The sequence below is a fragment of the Pseudochaenichthys georgianus genome, chromosome 5 (assembly GCF_902827115.2).
Source record: "Pseudochaenichthys georgianus chromosome 5, fPseGeo1.2, whole genome shotgun sequence".
NCBI lineage: Eukaryota > Metazoa > Chordata > Actinopteri > Perciformes > Channichthyidae > Pseudochaenichthys > Pseudochaenichthys georgianus.
Genome location: NC_047507.1, coordinates 12,732,179 through 12,751,946, shown reverse-complemented (window position 1 = coordinate 12,751,946; position 19,768 = coordinate 12,732,179). Strand labels below are relative to the sequence as shown.

Below are 19,768 nucleotides of genomic sequence, written 5' to 3'. Positions count from 1 at the left end.
TAACACACACACACACACACACACACACACACACACACACACACACACACACACACACACACACACACACACACACACACACACACACACACACACACACACACACGACTCAGGAAGGGACGGGAGCAGGTGCCGAGCCACGGGTATGCTCTCGTCCTGGCAGGGTATTTATAACCTGCATGAGTAGGGGCGTCACCTCTAAGCAGCCGTGAAAAGGCTGAAAATAGGTGCGGGAATTAGTGTGTTTTTTTGTGTGTGTGAGAAAGAGACGGAGGAGAAAAAACAGACTCTACAATCAACATTAAGAACTCCTGGACTGTTTGCATGTATGACATATTTCACTCCTCTGACTGCCGAGTCCACCCATTCAGTAGGGACGATGGTATCATAATTTGGCATGGTCATACACACAAACAGACACACACGCACACACACACAAATCAGGGCTTTAGGGGATTTGAAGATACATGTGATTGTAGAAATGTTTTTTATTCCAGCACGATCCAGAAGTTCACTGTGCGGCACCGTGTGAATGAAGTGACATGACTATATATTAGTTTTAGCTCTTTGTTGCTCTAACCTGACATACAGCATGCCAGCGTATGGTTTACTCTGACATGTGAGAATGCACACATTCTGATGTGTAGCCTTGGCGCTTAACCAACCGAGACTTTTTATTTTAAGTCTCCATAAAAGTCCTCCAGAGGCTTTACGTGGCTTGCTCCTAAATCCATACATGTTCCTAAATAGAGCCAGCCGCCAGGCAGACGGCGGGTCAGAACCGGACAGTAACCTAACCCACTTCCTCTTGAACCCTGCCCCCCCAGAGGCCATGATTAACAGGGATCAAGTGGATGGTCCATGAGTGGCTTTTTTTTATTTCAGGTTCATTGCCACTGATCCCATTGGGACAAATTTACGAGGTAATTAAAATCTAACTTTTCACCAATGTGATTAACTTTACTAGTGCGTGCCATTCATGCATCTGATGCCGGCTTTAAGGAGACCTGCAAAACACATGTTTATATTTTGGTATGCGAGCATCTGCGGCACAAGATGCTTCTCTTTCATTGCTTTGGATCTCATTTCGAAACGTAGTGGTAATTGGATCTCTATGGTTGCTGTTTGATGACTAGTATGTTGTCTATGTGGAGTATACCAACAGACATAGTTAAATTAAATGACAAACCATAAGCAGCATTTAGGCTATTAAAACATCTGCATTACCATCATGAGTTAGTCCTATTAATCTTTTAATCTGTTTAATCAAACTCAGGTTTACCCTTTCCCTTTAGCTACTAATGAACCCAACATCCTGTATGATCATAAGCAAGGTAAACCAGAATGTGTACAGTTCCCTGATGAGCAATTATTCACTTACCTCAGCAAGCTGGAAGATTTCAGGATGCACCTCAGGGTCTGCCTTTATGGGGATTCCTCCTGTGTCAGTACTCGGTCCACTGTTCTTCATCCTGCCCGCTCCTGTGCTATGAATGCACCCCATATTTCCAGCAGATACCTTGTTTAGCTCCTTTTTATTTTTTTAAGTCTCCTAAACGATCTTCCTCTAGTGCTTTGCTCCAGAAGGTCCCCTTTTTTCTTCTCCTATTCTCAGTGCTTCATATTTTAGACGGGCGTCCTTATGTTTCTGCGACAGCTAAGGTCTTTCTCTCCCAACATGCTTATTCTTCCCTAGCGACTCCTCACACCTCAGCCCTTCTCTCTGACAGCTTGTCCTGCCTTGAAATCCACTCCAGATGACTTTTTTCCCTTCTCCTTTTCCCCCTCTCTTCTTACAACCCCTCTTTCACCCTTCCAAAAAGTGTCACCATGCACAGACCCTACACTCTTTCCCCACACCTCTCCTCTTACAATCTTCCCTGTCCCTTGCTCCCTGGCTATCCTCACTATGAAAAGCATGCAAGCACACACTCTCCCCCTCTCTCTTCCCTTCCCCCTTTCCACTTGCCAAAACCTCCGTCTCTTCTCCTGTACAGACCCTCAAATGTTTCACACAAGGCTCTCCTGCTCCCTTACAGACCCTCAAGTCTTCCCCTCTCTCTCTCTCTCTTGCAGGCTTCTCTTGCTGTTTCTCCATGGGGGAGAAGGGGGCAGCTGTTTTGGCTTGTTGATGTCAGGCCCTTCCCCTTTCCTTTGGCTTGACTTCAGCCCCTCTCACTCTCCTCTTCCTCATGGGGGAGTGATTAGATAGAACTTCTTTCACACACGTCATCCCTAGACTCTGTAACTTTGCACATGAGAACATACTGTAGTGAGTTGATCCCACTTCTACTTCCTGTCAGCCTGATGTGAGGAAGTGAAGACTTTTGACTGCTGGTCTGGGTTTTAAGTAAGAACAGCATCTTTGCAGCTCCCTCGGTTGTGATCTTGCAGTTTGACAGGACACCAATATTACAGTAATGTCCTCTTTTATTCTCTCAGTGGCTCTCCGCTGAATTAAAAAACAATGATAGGCTCTGTGCTTAACTCTGAGATCTGCTTCTGAAGTCGTTAAATTCCTTCAGCTCTCTGTAACACACACATAGCTATATTTCCCCAAACAACATTCTCTAGACAAAATGCTCCTTCAAGCAGGGGCTTTAGGGTTGCGAGGGGAAAATCTCCAACAATAAGCTCTTTCTAAAACCATGATGTTGGCCTCCAGTTAGACCATACAAAGCGGCCCTTAGTTTAAAGCGAGACAAATCTGTGGCTGTGAGCTAAATTAGGCGACAAAACCATCAAGTGCACAAGTACATCTGCACAGATCCATCTGTATTGCAGTTCCACATGGGTGGACCCAGCAGCATAGTTGACCACCAAAAAGATGGGGGAAAATTGCACTTGATACATCATCTGGGGACCTGAATGACGCAAACACGAGTCATGTTGTGGCTTGAAGTTGAGGGAAGGACCCTCCTGTGTGGACCAGCTGTTAATTCACATAGCAACAGGGGGGGGGGCTATGGTGGTGGGGGGTGACTAGGGTGCACAAACACGCTAGTTTAAACTCTAAGATTAAGAAGTATTGAGGTCTCTATTAAAGTGAGACACAACACTACAGGCAGAAACATTGTTTTTTCCTGCACTTGTCAATTTTAATTTTGGATACCTTCCAAAAGACAAATGCAGGTGTTTTTTTTTTTTAAATAACTTTCTCTATAGGGTTTGTATATTTATCAAATTTCCCCCCAAAAATCGCTTTAGATAATGGTAGATTGGCACATTTCAGAAAACTGAAACAATTGTCCTAAAGTAATCAACTGCACAGGTTTCATAGTGATATTTCTTAGTAGTTTTAATCTATTCATTGGTGGTGTAGCAACACATCGATGCATTATTTTATTATGTAAGATAGATGAGAACTTCAATGTCAAATGTTACCGTTACAGCATTACCTACACAAAAGGGGAGCATCATTTAAAAAATAGACATTGTCACTGAATTTACTAAATAAATAGGACAATTCCCTAACTTGACATCGATCTAAGCGAGATGCAGATAAGAAATAAGCAGAAGCCTTAAGACAATTGGCCAGCATCTTTCTCTCACACCCACACACTTCATGCCCTGTAAATGAATTGAATGGTCTCTGTGACAATAAACAGACACTATTTTGTTAGAAACTGTGAAAAAAGAAGCAGAGCTCTCTGGTAGGCCATCGGTGAGCTTCAGCAGACACAAACTCCTTCAGTGTGTCGTGCAGCTCAGCAGGATCCTGACCAGCTGCCACCAGGAGACCGGCCCTCAGCAGGGGGTCGGGACTGAAGAAATACTGTTGGAACTGTTGTGTCTCACAGACCACACCGGGAGAACAGTAAGCAATGGGGAAAACACTTTGTTGCTCATACAAAGATTTGTTTGATGATGCAATTCGTGGTTAGTTTTGAATGACTGTCACTATAGTGTGTGTGGCCTTACACACTTATGGCGCGTTTCCACTGCAGGCCTCGCTCGGTTTGGTTAGGCCAGGGGTCTGCAACCTTTTTGACCAAAAGAGCCATTTTGCTCCATTTTCCCAAACATTTTTTTGTCTGGAGCCGCAAAACATATTTCATAGTTTTTTATTGTTATATCAGACAAAAACTACAGTTTTTTTGCAGTTATTAGGCTATTTATTACATGATATAAAACTGTTAACCTCTAATAAGAAATAAAGAACTCTTATAAGGAGAATTAAAAATAATACACAGGCCTACTTTAAAATAAATTAAACACAGCACTTGGGGAGTCCTCTGCACATTTGAAGGAAAAAAAATGCATTTTTAAAATGAGCCCACTTTGAAATAAATAAAACATAGCCTATAGCTGCACCCTAAAAATAGTTAAAGGTAGAATGCAGAAACCAGCTCGAGTGCGCTAGAATTTGAAAGTACACAACCGGAAAAAATATGCCTCTTCCTTCAGACTTTCTTACAGAGTCCCTCCTCCAACACACACGAACGCGCACATGACCAATGAGGGCACGATATAAGTGTGTGCCCAGATGGAAGGCTGACAGGCAGGTAGGCCATCCAGTTACTTTAGCCGGGCCTGCTCAGATGATTGGTCGTGCTTTTTACAGTGCTACGGCTTCCAGAGATTAATTTTTGTATGTATTTATTGTCAAAGCATTTAATATATTCATTGCTATCGGGACGTTAAGAGCATTCCATGGAATATAACAAAAAGTGTTAAATGAAATAAATTACATACCCCATTGAATTATGACTGAAGGTCGTCAGCTGTCTTCCTCTCCCTTGTTGTTCCTCGATACGTAAAGGCTGCACCACCGTTGACAACTTCTCTCTACATATCAAACATACCGGTAAACCAGCATCGTTTGCTGTGAAAGCATATAACTCTGTCCACACAGAAGTAAATCCTGTGTTCCTCCGGTACTTTTCTTTGATTTATCCATAGTTCGCTAATCGAGCCGGGGGTCAGGTTATTCGCCTCCAAGAAAAGGCGCTCGCACGGGACCGTAGCAGGATGTGACGCATATTTTTTATTTATGTGTCACAGTATCACCTCAAAATACAAGATACGAAACATTTTCAACCATGCAACAAAATATATATAGTCCTACAAATACTTTTATTTTATTTCCTTCTTATTTTTGTCTAAGCTCAAGGGAGCCAGAGCAGAGGGCTTAAAGGGCCGCGGGGTTAGGCCTTATTAGGCCCGGGTCACTTTAATGCTGTTTTCATTACAGTTTAGGAACTGGGGTAGTTACTATAGTAACGAGGTGTAGGCGGAGCCCTGACGTCATCTTCAATGAGCGACCCAAAAAACAACAGAGCCGTTAGCTCTTCATATCTTTTCAGAAACTAGACAAAAGTTAAACAAGTACAAACCACAGACTGCCTGTGTCATGGCGAATACAGTCGCTGGTTAATTTATGTCTGTATAGGCCATTGCTGTGAGTGTGGACGGTCGGAGCATAACGTTAGCTTAGCCAAGCTCCATTTAGAAAACACGCATTTTAAAAGGGTTTTTCGCCTGCCGTCTGTCTGCAGACTTGTCAAAGCATTAATTCATGGTTTTTACTAACCGGTATCAGTATGTTGTTACTTCGGCATCATTTTTGAAACGTGTATTACAATTAAATCACGGTCAAAATGTTTATCTTGTTGTAGTTGTAGCCCCCTTGCCAGCGATTGTCTCTCGAGTTTAGCATACTCAGCCCGACTCAGCCTGGTTGTTCCTGGCCCTTGAACCACGATTTAGTCGGGCCAGAAAAAAGGTGAAAAGGTAGCCCCGGGCCAAAACTAGGCCAAGTGGAAGCGCAACCAAAAACGGGCCCCGCACGGCTCGGCACGCGTAAAGCGAGCTACCCGCTGCAGTGGAAACGCGCTATTACACTAAATGACTTGAAACAAGCAGTCAGCTCAAACCCCTCCACTAATGCATACAAAAAATGACCACATACTATATGAATGCACATAATGACCCCAATTTATTGCAAATTGGATGACAGATTCATGTAATCTTGTGGAAGTACTCACATCCTGCTAAAGGCAACTCCAGACTTCGCCCAAATATTTGTATTCCTCACTTCAGGAAGAGTGAATGATTGAGACAGCTGTGGAGAATCTTTATGACTGCTGGGAACGTGCATTACAAGCCTTTAACTGATGTTGTTTTTTTCATCAGGTGTGTAGTAATAGAGAGACATCAGTACAATGATTGGGGATAATAGCAGTAGGACTTAATTGGTTCTTCAGCCATTTTCTTTCAACATACAAGTCATCATACTATCTTGCAATACCATCACTCAGTTTAGCATCAATTCAACATTTTGTTGATGGCCTTTTCTTTTTTAATTACTAGTAACCAGCATCAACAATCATGTCAGAGTATTGGAGGACAGGATATTCTTCATCAAGTTTCATAAAAAAAAGAATCAATAGATTTGTAATAACCGACTTAATTATGAATATAGGGGAATAAAAAGGGCATATAATTAATAGTTCTGCATTCATGTTGGGCATTACCAAGATAGATAGGTCAAAAGTTGATTAGAATGAATAAAATCAGGTTGGTTAAATGTATATCCGGTCATATCATCCAACCTCCCCCCACTGTAGATCCACAAATATACAAATTCATTTTTTCCCCACTTTTTCCATTTATTTATTACAATTAATTCAAGGTCATCCATCACTTTTCAATGTGTCAGCTACTCCTTTTTTCCCATTTAAAACAAGTCCAGTATGTGACTATTCTTAGGAAGCTGAATAGTCCTGAAGGCGGGGCGGGAGAGGGAGGATGGGGGGGTGTTTTTAAAGTAAAGGACAGGTTTGCAGGAGGAAAGGAAGGAGGGAGTGATGTCCTCCCGGGAGCCTCTTCCACGTGAGGAGTTTTTTTTTCATAAGCTATGTGAGATAATTTTTTTCAGCGGTCGTCTTTTTTCTCCTCGTATTGCGCTGTCGGGCCTCTTCTCGTTATTTTCTCTCTATTCTACGTCCTCTGCGTCGTCTCCGTCCATTAGCAGAGCGGCGTACTTACTCGCTGAGCTGAACTTCTACAAAGGCAAAACAAAAAAGAACCTGGATCAGTACAGTAAGCTTTGGATGTTAGAAAAAGAAAGAAGGATGAAAACATATTAGGGACAAGGTTTCAAACCTATAATGTGCGGGGGAGCACTGATACAACTACTGAAGGCTTTAAGGGGAACTCTTTAATGAAACTTATTTGAGGGGATGTCAGACTGGACTAATCCTGGGCAGTGAAGGACTTACAGGGGTTGGGATTTCGTGGAATTTCTTTGGCTCTGGGGGTGGTCTGGAGTCTCTGTCTCTTCCGATATCCTTTCTACAATCAGAGCGAACACTGAGGTTAAGATCTATCGGTGGACCTCAGTGCTGCAAAGTTGACCCTTGCTGTGAATCCTCAAAACACACACACACAACTAAAAAGGAGCACAAATTCATTATCTGAAAATGTACATCTACAAGCTGATTGTGTGCTCAGTTTATATTTACTTATATTTAGAAGAAAAGCTTCACAATACAGTTCGAACAGTTCTGAGTTTCATGTCCTATTGATGTTGTACTGAAGTTTTAGCACTCAAACTGATAGAAGTAAAAGGTAGAGCATTAAATGCATCATGAGCTGTGTAACTGAGCAAAGGCCATTCTTTACAGATGCCCACTAACTCTCCTCCTGGAGAGCCTAGCTTAGGGTGGCTGACCTGTCTGCCTCCTTTCTTCGGTCTCTGTTGGGACCTTCTCCTCGGCCCCGCCCTGCTCCATGCCCTGCAGAACCCCCTCGTGCTCGTGGGGGCCCCCGGTCACGACGCATAACGTCAGCCTTGTTCTCATCTTAAAGAAGCCAGACAGTTGAGTGAAGGAAGGGAGGTTGTTGGACTTTGTAAAGGAGACTACACTCACAACACACTGCAGCATGAAAAGCCTCTGGGTTGGATTCGAAAAGTGTTAGTCGCTGATGCCGGGCCAAATGAGGGTTCACATCTGCCTGCATGCAAGCTGAGCTTAAACGGTGCAACTCAATTAGTTTCATGTTAAATTGGCTTTAATGTTGTATTCTTATACAGCACTGTTTCCACATTTGGCCAGTTTGCTGAGTCTGAACCTAAAATATACATTTTAACATTTAAGTCAGAATTGTGGTGCATGCGCATATTATTCTGCAAGGCAGACTAATCGAGACATGTCAGTGCTCCCCTTGTAATGAATTCAGTCTCTGCCGAAAGATGAGTGAGAGATGTTTTCTTTCCAGTACGATGCAGAAACAAAGTGTGAAAAGAAGGAATAACAGCTGTTCTTGCCTCGATGAAAAACACTGGAGCGTCATATTAGGGCTGCTCGATTTGGGCAAAAATCATAATCTCGATTATTTGGGTCAATAATTGATATCACGATTATCCATTTACTTTGAAAACATCCATTTATTGGGAAAAAAAATGTGAACAGTATGTGTTGAACAGTTGATTACCCTGAACTATAAGTTTAATTCAACTGAAAAACCAATACAAAAATGTTTTTAAATAAAATAATCGTTTTATTTCGATTATGTTTTCATAATCGTTGCAAGCCAAAATCGTAATTGCGATTAATTGAGCAGCCCTACTTCATATCAGACTTATGTTATTACACGGACTACGTACATAAGAAATGTACTTCCTGTCTGCTTAGTGAAAGTTGACATCTAACTTAACAGAATTAACTGAAAACACCAGATTCTAATTTTCATTTTCAAACAAATGTTCCTCTTTATGGACTTTCGAGTCTGCAAAATAACTAAGAGAAATCCTTGCAGTTACAGTTAATCTTACAAGATCTATTTTTCTGCCACTAACGGGCTCTTGGTCAAAACAATAACAAGACAGCGTAGCAGATCATGCGAGTTGGCATCTAATACATGCTTGTTGATTTAGTTTAGTTTATTTGTTTTATGGTAATCGAGGTCTACACTGGGGTTTGGGTAAACATTCCCCACACATCAGCAGGCCTTACCTTTTTCAGATTCTCTTTCATCCGCAGAATTTGGGGAGCTAAAGAGAAAGTAAGAATAGTCAGGAGTTTGTACACAAAACACTTGAACACCGACAGTTTCACTTTTCCAATAACTTTTGATAACTAGTTCTACGAGTGACTTTTTTTGAAATGGCAGTTTTTGAGCAGTGTGCTGGGGAAAGGCTTCCCATAATGCAGCATGTCTCACCTGAGCTTGGGAGGAGTCGACCCACCGGGGGAGACGGGAGAGACCGGAGGTCGTCCGTCCCCCTCACTAGAGCCTGTGCTGGCTGCACTTCTCTTGGCCCAGACATTCTCCTTGGGAGGAGGCGCTGGCACCACCTTCAGCAGCTCCTTGGGGGAGTTGGTGGAGGGGGGCAGCGGGGAGGTCCCAGGGGAGGAGGGCTCACTATCTCTCGCACTGAAAACCTCATTCTCCCCAGAGCGCTCACCATCTCGACACCTGGAGCCTTTAGGATGAAAAAGAACAGCGTTTGTTATGTTGTTTTTTTTATACAAAGTACATTGCACATATTGTTTATTATCAACATTGTATATTACCGATAGTACAGAAGAATTCTTTTTTTTTTCTCTTCTTTTTTTAAACAAAAAGTCTAAAAAAGGTTCTCAAAATTAAATATTTATATGAATGTCCAACAGATTAGGCTGATTTGATGACATATATATTATTGTATTATTCTGTGTAGGCTGAAAGTGCCATGTTAAGAAACAGACACAAAAATAAGATACACAGCCGGATTCCTGAAGGCAATCCTTAACAAAATCAAACACGGACGTATCTCACCTCTTCCAGAAGTACTTCCTTGCTGTGAAGACTCACTTCCTGTGCGAGACCTCGAAGGATGACTTTCTTCATTGCGCCAGCTTGGGTCCCTGAAAACAAAAAAGAAAATAAGTTTATACATTTACAAGAGTTACGTTTTTTTAAATCTTCCTAAAATATATTTTTAGGGATGGATACAATGAGCTTCCCCCAATAGAGTGTTCATATAACATAAATAACCAATTGAGTTGTCGCATGTTCAAACAATGACATGAAGAATCATCCATGTGGACCCCTGACCTGTCTCGAATCTTTCTGTCAGGTCCTCGTCCTTTGTCCTCCTCCAGCTGCCTCTGCAGTCTCTCTTCCTGTTTCTTCAGCCTCTCCTCCACCTCCCTCTCCTTAGCTGCTGTGTCAACCGGCTTGGCTGAACCAAAGATGGAGGAAGCCCTGCTGCCGGAGCTCGGAGGTGCAGCTACAGCTGGGGAGGGACCTCCCCCGCCACCACCACCACCTCCGCCACCGCCACCACCGCCGCCACCACCGCTGCCACCACCGCTGCCACCACCGCCTCCAGCACTGCCTCCCTCCTCCGCGGGCATGCTACGGGGCTTAAGGTTCAACTTGGGTCTCTGTGTGGAACCGGCTGTGAGAACAAGAAATCATTATATTCCTCCTGTTGAAACTTGACAGATTATACAAAATGATGAATACATTTCTTTTTAAATGGCTTCATTTTGTTGTACCATTTATATTAACAATTATTTTCAGTCTATAGGGTGCAGAGGATTAAAGTCTTCATCAAATAACACTTGTGCAAATTGCAATACTAAAATAACCCTACTTCATGAGATCAGTTAATACATATTATTTAATGTGATGCAATAACAACTCTCACCGTCACTTCTCTCTTCACGCCTCTCCTCCTTCCTCTCGAACCGGTCCTCGCTGCCCCCGTAACGTTCCCGTTGACCGTAACTATCACTGCTACCCCGAAAGTCATCATCGCGGCGGAAGCCAGTGCCAAAGGCACGACGACTACTTCCTCCTGCTCCACCACCACGAGAGTCAAAACCTGGAAGGATGGCAGGGTAGAAAACAGGTGAGATATCAAAATGGAAGAACTAGTGCATGCATGGAGAACAGGCAGACGTGTTTGCCAATGACTTGATTGAGATGGGATAGTTAAAGAACATTTGAGGGATATTATGATCAGGGTTTCCGTTAGCCGGTAATTACCGGTTTTTAGCTGGTAAAATGTATTTAAAAAAACTGTACATTTCACTTCTTGTGAGACTTGTGTTTTGTTTCGGTAAACATTGTTCGTATCATCAGTTAGCTGAGTTTCTTCCCGTTAGGATGGTATGAACCATTCATAGTTTTTTTAAATATTAAGAAGCCCTGAGACAGTGTCGTGAAAAAAAAGCCCCGCCGGGGGGGTCTTTGGGGCTTAACAGGTTAACTGAGTTTTAAACATCAGCATATCCGGTCATAGTGCGGTAATTACCTGCCAACAGAAACGCTGCTACACAATTCTTATTATTATTGAAACATGACTGGTAAGTTTAGAATTTGTCCGGTAAAATTAATTCTTTCCGGACATTTGACCGGCAAAAACAAATATCCTAGCGGAAAGCCTGATTATGATCATGAAGCTCATACAGGCAAGAGGATCTGAACAAGCACGAAGACACACCTCCTCTATCGAAGTCTCTACGGTCCCGGTCATCATAGCGATCGCGGAAGCGGTCTCTTCCTCCATCATAGCGGTCGTTGTCCCGCCGCGGCCCGTCTCTGAAGCGGTCCGGCTCGTAGCGGTCCCGTGATCCTGCAGCATCAGTACCAGCACACGAAAAAAAGAAAAATGCCGTTTAACATAGGGAATTCCTCTTCTAATGAACTGTTAGGGTTTGGATTGAACATTAAATAGAGCCTGGGAGATAGTCACGCATTGTTTTTTAGCAGTAAAGTCAACATTTTGGATAAATATATAAATTGCACTTAAGCATGTTTTACACCTGAAAACATGTTAATAAATGTAGGGACAACAAAGTTAGTTAAGTTTTACAAATTGTTTTAACTAATATTATGCCAGGTTGTTAAAGTGCTATCAGCTTTATCATAGTCAAATTGTGACCGACATCATTGATGCTAGGAAATCGGTCCCTTCTGTCCAAAACTTCTAAGACAATTATCCTCGATCACAATTGTCCTGGCTTAAAGAGTGAAATAACAATGATTGTTCAAAGCAGGAACGAAGCCAATTCTGACTCACTTCCTCCAAAGGCCTCTTCTCTCTTGGGAGGTGCATCATCAGCCTCTGTGCTGCCGCGAGGAGCCCTCCAGTCACTGTCAGTCTTGTCAGGACCCAGGTCCGACATCCGGCCGCCCCTGTCCCGGCCTCCCATAGACCCATTGTCTCTCTCTGAGTAAAGAAAAATAGATTTTAGGTTTAAACGATAGGATATTAGGTTTTAGGGACGTATTCCCACTTGCTAAATGACATCTAGTCAAAGAGGCCAGAAATGGTAAAAAAAAATATATATATGGTAGCATTGTACCTTTATCATTAGACTGGTCAGCAATATCTACACGGATCCTTCGGTTTCCCAGGTTCTGTTGAACAAACGGAGTTAGTCATTCTTCTGTGAATTTTTTTTTTTTTTTTTTTTTTTTATAAATCAGAGATAGAAACCCACTTTCATTCATTGTACAACTTAAATCTTTATTTTGTGCAATGGAGGCCATTAAATACATTTTAACTTCAGATTAATTGTGCAATACTGCTACGGGGAATGTAGTTCACTTAGTTTAGATCCATGGTTTCAGATTCAAAATGTTAAACCAAGTTCTTGTTGCAGCCTCTCACCTCCTCATTGAGACTCAAGGCCCTCAGAAGGGAGTCCACATCGTCAAATTCGGCATAACCAAAGCCCTTCAGCCTCTCAGGGTTACTGGGCTCCCGGGGCAGACGCACTGCACTGATCTGGGGAGGAAGAAAGTAAGAGATTAACATAAAACCAAATGCACTAAACTGGGCCCAGCAATGTACCAGTACAAAAACACATTTTGGAAAAAACAAATATAGAAGAATTGAGTGTCTATTGAACAAACAAGGCTAGCCTGTTTGGCCTGTTCTTTATAAATAAACAAATTGACTGGTTGAGCAGTGTGAAAACTAAAGCAGTTCCAAGAGCAGTGTGTCTAGGAGCTTATACTACAGAGATGAAAATAAAGTTACAGATTTAATTGAATATGGATGACTGACTAGTAGAGATGGGTACCGTTAGGATTTATCGATACCGATACTGCTTATCGATACCGATACTGCTTATCGATACCGATACTGCTTATCGATACTTTTCAATAATTTGGTGCTCAAAATTATAGACATGATTACAAGATTAAAAAGTCATTTTATTGTAATTTATTTGTATTTATTATTTAATAACTTTTTCAATGTCATACCAAGCAGGTATGAGTTTGTCTCTGGAAGGGGGGCTGTGATTAGGGGCAGTTCATAAATCCATGTAAACATGACCATTATTCAGTTAAAACGAGACGCTGTGTGCGCACCTCCTAAACCGGAAGCTCCGGTCGGCTAACCATTATAATCCGTTTATTATTTATAATTGTAATGATGGATTATCAGTAATCATTTTAAAGTTACACAGAGACCGTTTTTATGCCCTTGAACACAACTTTTGATCTCAAAACAGCAAAGGTAAGACATAATTATCATCATGGCTACGTAAAGTGAAGTTGTTTTCTTGCTCTTTCCTGGCTGCTAGTAGTTCAGTGGGTTTTAGTCGTACAGTGATGAGACCTATACCAATGGAATCTGTGGAATCTCAGCTTTCATGCGATATGTTGTTTGTGCAGATAAAATGACTTAGAAAAGATCGCTTTTCTCAGCTTTTTCTATGGTCAGCTCAATTAAGAAAAGTACTATCTTGGTCTCTGGGAAGAAAGGATTCACTATGGGTTCAGATAGAAGCCAATATCTTCGACCCGTTGCCAGTGGAAACTCTTATATTTGTTAAAAGATTTGAATAAGGTGAAAATATGGACAAATGTTTTACAGTGGTCAATACACTTTTAGCCTGGAGGGACTGTACAAACAAAAGTTCATGTTAACTCTGGTATTTCAATATTTTTCTCCTATTTTGAACAATCCTGATCTTAGCAAATATTTCTGGTCAATCAATATAAACAAATGGACGAAATCAGGTATAAAGCAATTGAAACATTTGTTTCACAAAGATATAACATTGAAATCATTTAATGATTTAAGAGCAGAATATGACATTTCAAATAAGGATTTTTTCAGATACCTGCAAATTAGGAACGTGATCCAATCAATTATTAAAAGCAATAAATTGAGATCGAGATTGTTAGAAGAGGAGGAGATATTGATGTCATCGAGCACAATCAAAGGTAAAATGAGTGAATTTAATGCAGTTTTTTCTAAAAGAGCTCAATCATCCTTTCTAACTTTAAAAAAGATCTGGGGAAAGGACTTAGGGATACAGATAGATGAAACTACTTGGCTGAATATTTGTGAAAGAACACATTTTCCATTCACAAGCAATAAAATCAAAGAAGCAAACTTTAAATGTATCAAGTACACATTTTACCTCACACCCATAAAGATGCATACAATTTCCAAAGAAAACTCTCCAAAATGTCCGAGATGTAAAATAAAACAAGGAACATTTATGCATCTGTTTTGGGACTGTGATCTCTTGAAACATTTCTGGGATTCAATTCATGCTCTCACAAAAGCCGTTTTAGGCATCGAAATTAGCCTAAATCCATGTTTTTTCCTGTCAAATGACATGCCAAACTTTAAACTGAATCCCAAACATTACAGAATACTAATCACAATAACATATTTTGCCAAGAAATGTATACTTTTACTCTGGAAAAATGAACGCCCCCCAACATTTAAACTTTTCATTGATCAGATAACACATTTTTTACCTCTGGAGAAAATGACATTGGAAAAATATAATCGTGGACATATCCTTCAAGCTCTGTGGTTGCCATTGTTTTTTTATTTGGAAAATATATCCGAGATATGACCAGTGATGGAATGGTGCATTCTGTGGCCATTTTTACCTGACGGCCGGAAATACTCGTTGTGGTGTTGTCATTGTCTACATTGTCGCTGTATTGTATAATTATTTGTTTGTTTTACTTTGATGTGGTTTTTTTCCTTTTCCGTTTTATGTTTATTTTCATGGCTCTGTTATATTGATAAGCATTTTTTGGTTTCGTCTGTGTGGGTGCAGGTGGAGGGAGGGAGGGGGGAGTGTAATGTGATATTACAATATAAATTAAATGGCATCGTTTACTGTACACTATAATGAAATAAAAAGACTTTTTAAAAGAACAAAAGAAAAGATCGCTTTTGCCAGTTATGAGCTAAAGTAGCCGTTAGCCACGTTAGCCCGTTTTGCTAAGTGTTGATGGTTAATATCATCTGTTAGCTGAGGTTCTTCCCGTTAAGTGGGTATTAAATGTTAAGAAGCCTTGAGACGCTGTTTCTAGCAAGATGTTGCGTCTGCCCCCGGGAGTCTCACAATAATAAGAGCGCTGTTAGGAGAGACGACTAGTGGCATTCACAGTGGCCAATCAGAGTGGTACTCAAACTGGATACGTCACACGGGATGAGGGTTCCCAACCAACCACAATTGTTCAAACTAAGGAAGTAGCGTAATTCATATACCGATAGCAGCACCGTTTGTCCAGCGGCTTAACAGTATACCAATAGCGTCCAATCAGGTACCGGTACTGACTTAGTACCCGTTCTCGATACCCATCCCTACTGACTGTCAAGATGTTCAGGAGTTTCACCGTTTGCGTTTGCTTACATAACAAAGAGTAGCAGTAGCTGTAACACCTAAGTGCCATGTGCTTTATGGCCTACACTGCATGCACGCTTGCTACACTTACGGCCAAGCCACGAAAGAAGTCTTTGATCGATTCCTCAGAGACATCATAGGGCAGGTTGCCCAGGAAGGCCGTGTAAGGCGGGCTGCGGGGCAATCGGGAGCGGTCCACATCGGGTTCACGCGCTGAGCGAGGTGCTGTCGGAAGGACGGACCGGTCAATGTTCGATGCCCGGGAATAATCCTCCTCCACGTGCCAAGAGGTCGAGACTGGAAGGATGGGATGAGAGAACATTTAAAAACAAAAAACTTAGTGTCAGTTATCGAACTGCAGTTGGAAATGCAAATAAAGCATTTGGCAACTTGGACTCAACAAAAATGAATGTTAATTGAAAAGTATATGTATCAGTCACACAAACATTCAAGAGACACTACAGCGAATGTAAAACTTATTTAAAAAGAAAATACTCAGTTTGACAATAGATAAAGCTGAATGTAAACCCCTTAATACTACCAGCCACTAGCAGAAAAAACAGTGCTTGGTAGATTTGCTTTAGTCACCAGACTAAAAAAATAATAATGGTAATCTATTGAGTGGCAGGAAGATTTTTTTAAATCCACTAGCCACAGTGGCAGGTAGACAAAAAAGTAAATGTCCATGTCTTGAATTATAATTTATGCAAGCCAAAAACTCCAGATATAACAAAACAAATACACATTTAGTATCAAAATGCTTATGCAGAAATGTGAAGCAAGTACATGTACTGCACCTTTGATATGTTCTTTGTAAAATAACTTGCTATACATCACATGACCTTAACAACATGTGATCCTGTGATGTGTAGCTTGATATGTTATACGATATGTATGTGTGATATAAACCACACTATACAAACACCATTCAATAAAAACAAGTGCAGTGATCAGTTTCACTGTCATCACTTAATCTGAAAGAAAAGTGAAGATTCAAGGTTTTCATTGAATAGCAGTTTTGCAATACGAGTCATGTTTTAATCTAGAAGAATTTCATGACTTTATTTAATTACTTCTATATCATGGTTAGATGGCTATCCTATGCATTTTAAGGGGTTGGATCACCCTCATATCAGCAGATACTCAAGGTAGTAAAAACACAGAAACTGAATCCTAACCATCTCTACGTGGTTTATTAATTGGCCTGATCTTTTCTTACATTGATAACTACATTGAAGAGACCATTAACCCTCAGGAACTATATATATATATATATAACGTTCACTGACTGCATTCGCCAAGGCATTTTCCTTTATACCCTCTCAACTAAGGGACAACCCGATCACAAGCGCATTGATATTGATCTCATTATCATTAAATGGAAAACTGAAAGACAGGTAGGCAAGTTAAAGACTTTATGTGTGCATTTCCTTATTGTACTCACCATCACCGTCCAGGTCATCGGTCTCATCGGCCCAGCTAGTGGACTTTACTGGGTAGCTAGGGGGAGCGTTGCTACTGGTTCCCTTGTCGTCTGCCAGGAAGTCAGTCAGGGTGAGGGTCTTCCCCTTCTTATTCTTCTTCTTAGCTAGAGGGGAAATAAACACAGTGGACAGAGTAAGAGATGTGCCAGGACATAGTTTAGTTGTCCAAATGGATGTCTTTAAAGCCCCCTGGGAAGGCCAATTCACAATTGGCTGTTAATTGTGTAATATGGGATCTGATTGTATAGGTTATATACCTAAAAAGTATGAAGTCATTGGCATAGCTATGTCGTTTTAAATACATCACTTCAATTCCCTGATAAAAACTTTTGCATAGAAAAGCGAATGTTAAATGTTCTACGCTCCAAGTAATTAGACAAATAATTAATAATAGTCAAGCTTTTTTATCAAGTGGGGTCAATTTGATGGATTTTGTAATTTATTCTACAGCAGAAAAATGTTTGAGTGATCGAAAATTAACTAATGTTACCGCGGACCTTCAGTAATTAGATCGTTTGATCAGCCAAATAAGATGTTATAAAACAAGGTTCCCCATTAGTTACATGCTTATTTAAATATATCAGACTATTGGGGATGATTAATTACACATTCAACCTTGCTACTGTGTATGCATTTTTTCCATTGCAAGCCACATAGGCTTTAAAATGTTAATAACACAACCCATTGTTTCGTTTTTTTTATATTTACATTATTCAAACAATGACGTCAGATTGCTTTTCCGACATGTAATAGATTACAATTCTTTTTTTGAACAACTCGGGGAAATATTACAAAAATATAGTGAGTAAAGCAGTGAAATGCTGCACAATAGAGAGATTCATTCTTTAAGCACCAACACAACAACAGTCTGGGGTTTTGTGTGTTTTTCGCTCGTGGACAGCTGCATTGCCGAGAAGACAAACAGTATATATAGTGTGATATGTTGTCAACATCCCAGCCTACAGTGATAGGACTGCAGTGTCTGAGTGATAACAAAAAGATCCCGGGCATTATTTCAATAAACACCACAGGGAGTGGTGCAAGTCCAATAGGTCAGAAAAGATGTTGCCTTCATTTGTTCATCCCCAATAATGCCATGCAAGGTGCAATGCTTGTAACGTGTTCAAACCACTAGACTGCATGTCTGCTGCTTTTATTTAGGGAATATACATTGGAGATCGAATGAATGGTTCACATATCCATTGCAAAACATTCCTGCAAGTGTACATTTTAAAAAAGGCAAACATTGCCAGTTACACATAGGGGCTTCACAGCTCATAGGGCAGGTCTGGTCTGTTTTGGTGAGAGTCAAAAAAAGGGGAGCCACAACGTTGGCTATGAGCTTAATTGTGAAAATCCCAGTTGTCAGGACATTCTTTTCATACATCGTTACAAAACCTGCACACATACAGAGCAACAGAGACTGTAACTGTAAACTCTTTCCCAGTGCACAATGCTAAGTCATTGTTTACAAGCAACAGGCCTTAAGGGCGTCGAGTCCTTATTCTTTATAAAACAGTCAAATTATTCTGACTGCCCAATAGCTTTCTTAGCGCACCGCACTCATGTAGCAAGCTAGTAGCTGCGCAACGTTAACTTTTGGCAGTACAGCTAAAGCTACAATAACATAACCCAAGTGTTTCTGCACAGGTTGTTTGTTTGCGAGTATGCAGATTGTTTTTGTCTTTATGCCTATGCGGGCTTAGTCAGCAAAGGAGTGCTGACGGGGGAAGAGTCCCTGCTTAGCAGGCTAGGTTTTAGGGCCTAGCACACGTCGCAGCGCCAGAATCCAAGTGCGCCATCATCGGAGCAGGACTAAACCCACCGGATGGGACGGCTCGAAGTTATGAAGCTGCAAGTGAAGTGTTTATCAAGCGAAACAACAGGCCCAGCTGCCTCGTTTCATCAAACACCGATACCCGGGCGCCAGGCTGCACACGTGGGGCGCCTCAGCCCGGACTGGTCGGCCCAACCCCTCCTCCCCGAAACGCGCTTGCGCCCGATGATTATCTGCTCTGAGCGCCACGGCGAGCTCCGCCACGGGCATACAATGTGCGAGCTGTGTGCACGCAGTTAGCAACATTTCACAACATGTCCCACACAGTCTAATGCATGTATTACTGTGAAGCCCCGATAAGCTGAAAACACTAACACCACTCTAACGTTTTTCATAGGAAAAGACCGCATGTAACCTGTAGGTTAAAATGCTCAGCTTGTGCAAGTCGTAGCTTCGTTCATTCGCCTTCTTCAAGCAGCAAGGTCTTTACTGGGCCAAAAACAACCAACGAACCGATTTATACAAGCGGGACAACGACGCCAATCAATTACGATACATTAACAATACTAGAACTTAATATTTGTAATTATTTTTGCTGTAAATACCGCTTAAAATCCCTCCAACCGACCCAGATCGTTCAACCTCATAAACCTCACCTGACGCCGCCATGTTGGAGAACGAGTTCGTAGTAGTTCCCGGATGAAGGCGTCAGAGGTTTATTATCGGGAGCGCGCATCGCCGTTCACGGGCATGTCTCCTCCCTTGTTTGCCTACTCCAAACTTAAAAGATGTTTAAAGAGGACTTGGCGTACTTCTATTTAACCACATCTGCTCATGTACATTGGACCTTAATATCCTTGTAACTGAACTAACGTTACATTTTCTCTAAATCCTTC

General features: G+C 41.4%; 1 protein-coding gene and 1 pseudogene across 4 annotated transcripts; both read right to left on the bottom strand.

Annotated features, from left to right (window-relative positions):
• LOC117446566 (tensin-2-like) overlaps positions 1-2,089 on the bottom strand; it is a 46,931-nt pseudogene extending 44,842 nt beyond the window's left edge.
• A 3,826-nt stretch (positions 2,090-5,915) lies between these two features.
• eif4ba (eukaryotic translation initiation factor 4Ba) lies at positions 5,916-19,637 on the bottom strand. Of its 4 annotated transcripts, none has more exons than XM_034082722.2 (15): positions 19,529-19,637; positions 17,056-17,199; positions 15,703-15,908; positions 12,614-12,730; positions 12,306-12,360; positions 12,020-12,169; positions 11,441-11,587; positions 10,643-10,819; positions 10,045-10,390; positions 9,766-9,854; positions 9,169-9,430; positions 8,961-8,998; positions 7,676-7,805; positions 7,224-7,296; positions 5,916-7,006 (listed from the first exon to the last, which is right to left on the bottom strand). In XM_034082722.2, exons 1-15 carry the CDS (start codon positions 19,539-19,541, stop codon positions 6,938-6,940), a joined length of 2,016 nt encoding a protein of 671 aa, XP_033938613.1. In that variant the 5' UTR covers positions 19,542-19,637; the 3' UTR covers positions 5,916-6,937. The 4 variants fall into 4 exon arrangements, with proteins under 4 accessions (XP_033938613.1, XP_033938612.1, XP_033938614.1 ...); XM_034082721.2 differs by having other exon boundaries at positions 19,478-19,573; XM_034082723.2 differs by lacking the exon at positions 7,676-7,805 and having other exon boundaries at positions 19,478-19,573.
• Positions 19,638-19,768: the final 131 nt, after the last annotated feature.

Bases quoted from the DNA above. Each gene is read 5' to 3' on its own strand.
- eif4ba (XM_034082721.2), bottom strand. From the start codon at position 19,541: ATGGCGGCGTCAGGTGAGGTTTATGAGGTTGAACGATCTGGGTCGGTT. The intron at 12,170-12,305 runs GTACAATGCTAC...TTCTTTACTCAG, and splicing joins TGACCAGTCTAATGATAAAG to AGAGAGACAATGGGTCTATG. The intron at 9,431-9,765 runs GTGAGATACGTC...TTCATCCTAAAG, and splicing joins AGGAAGTACTTCTGGAAGAG to GCTCCAGGTGTCGAGATGGT.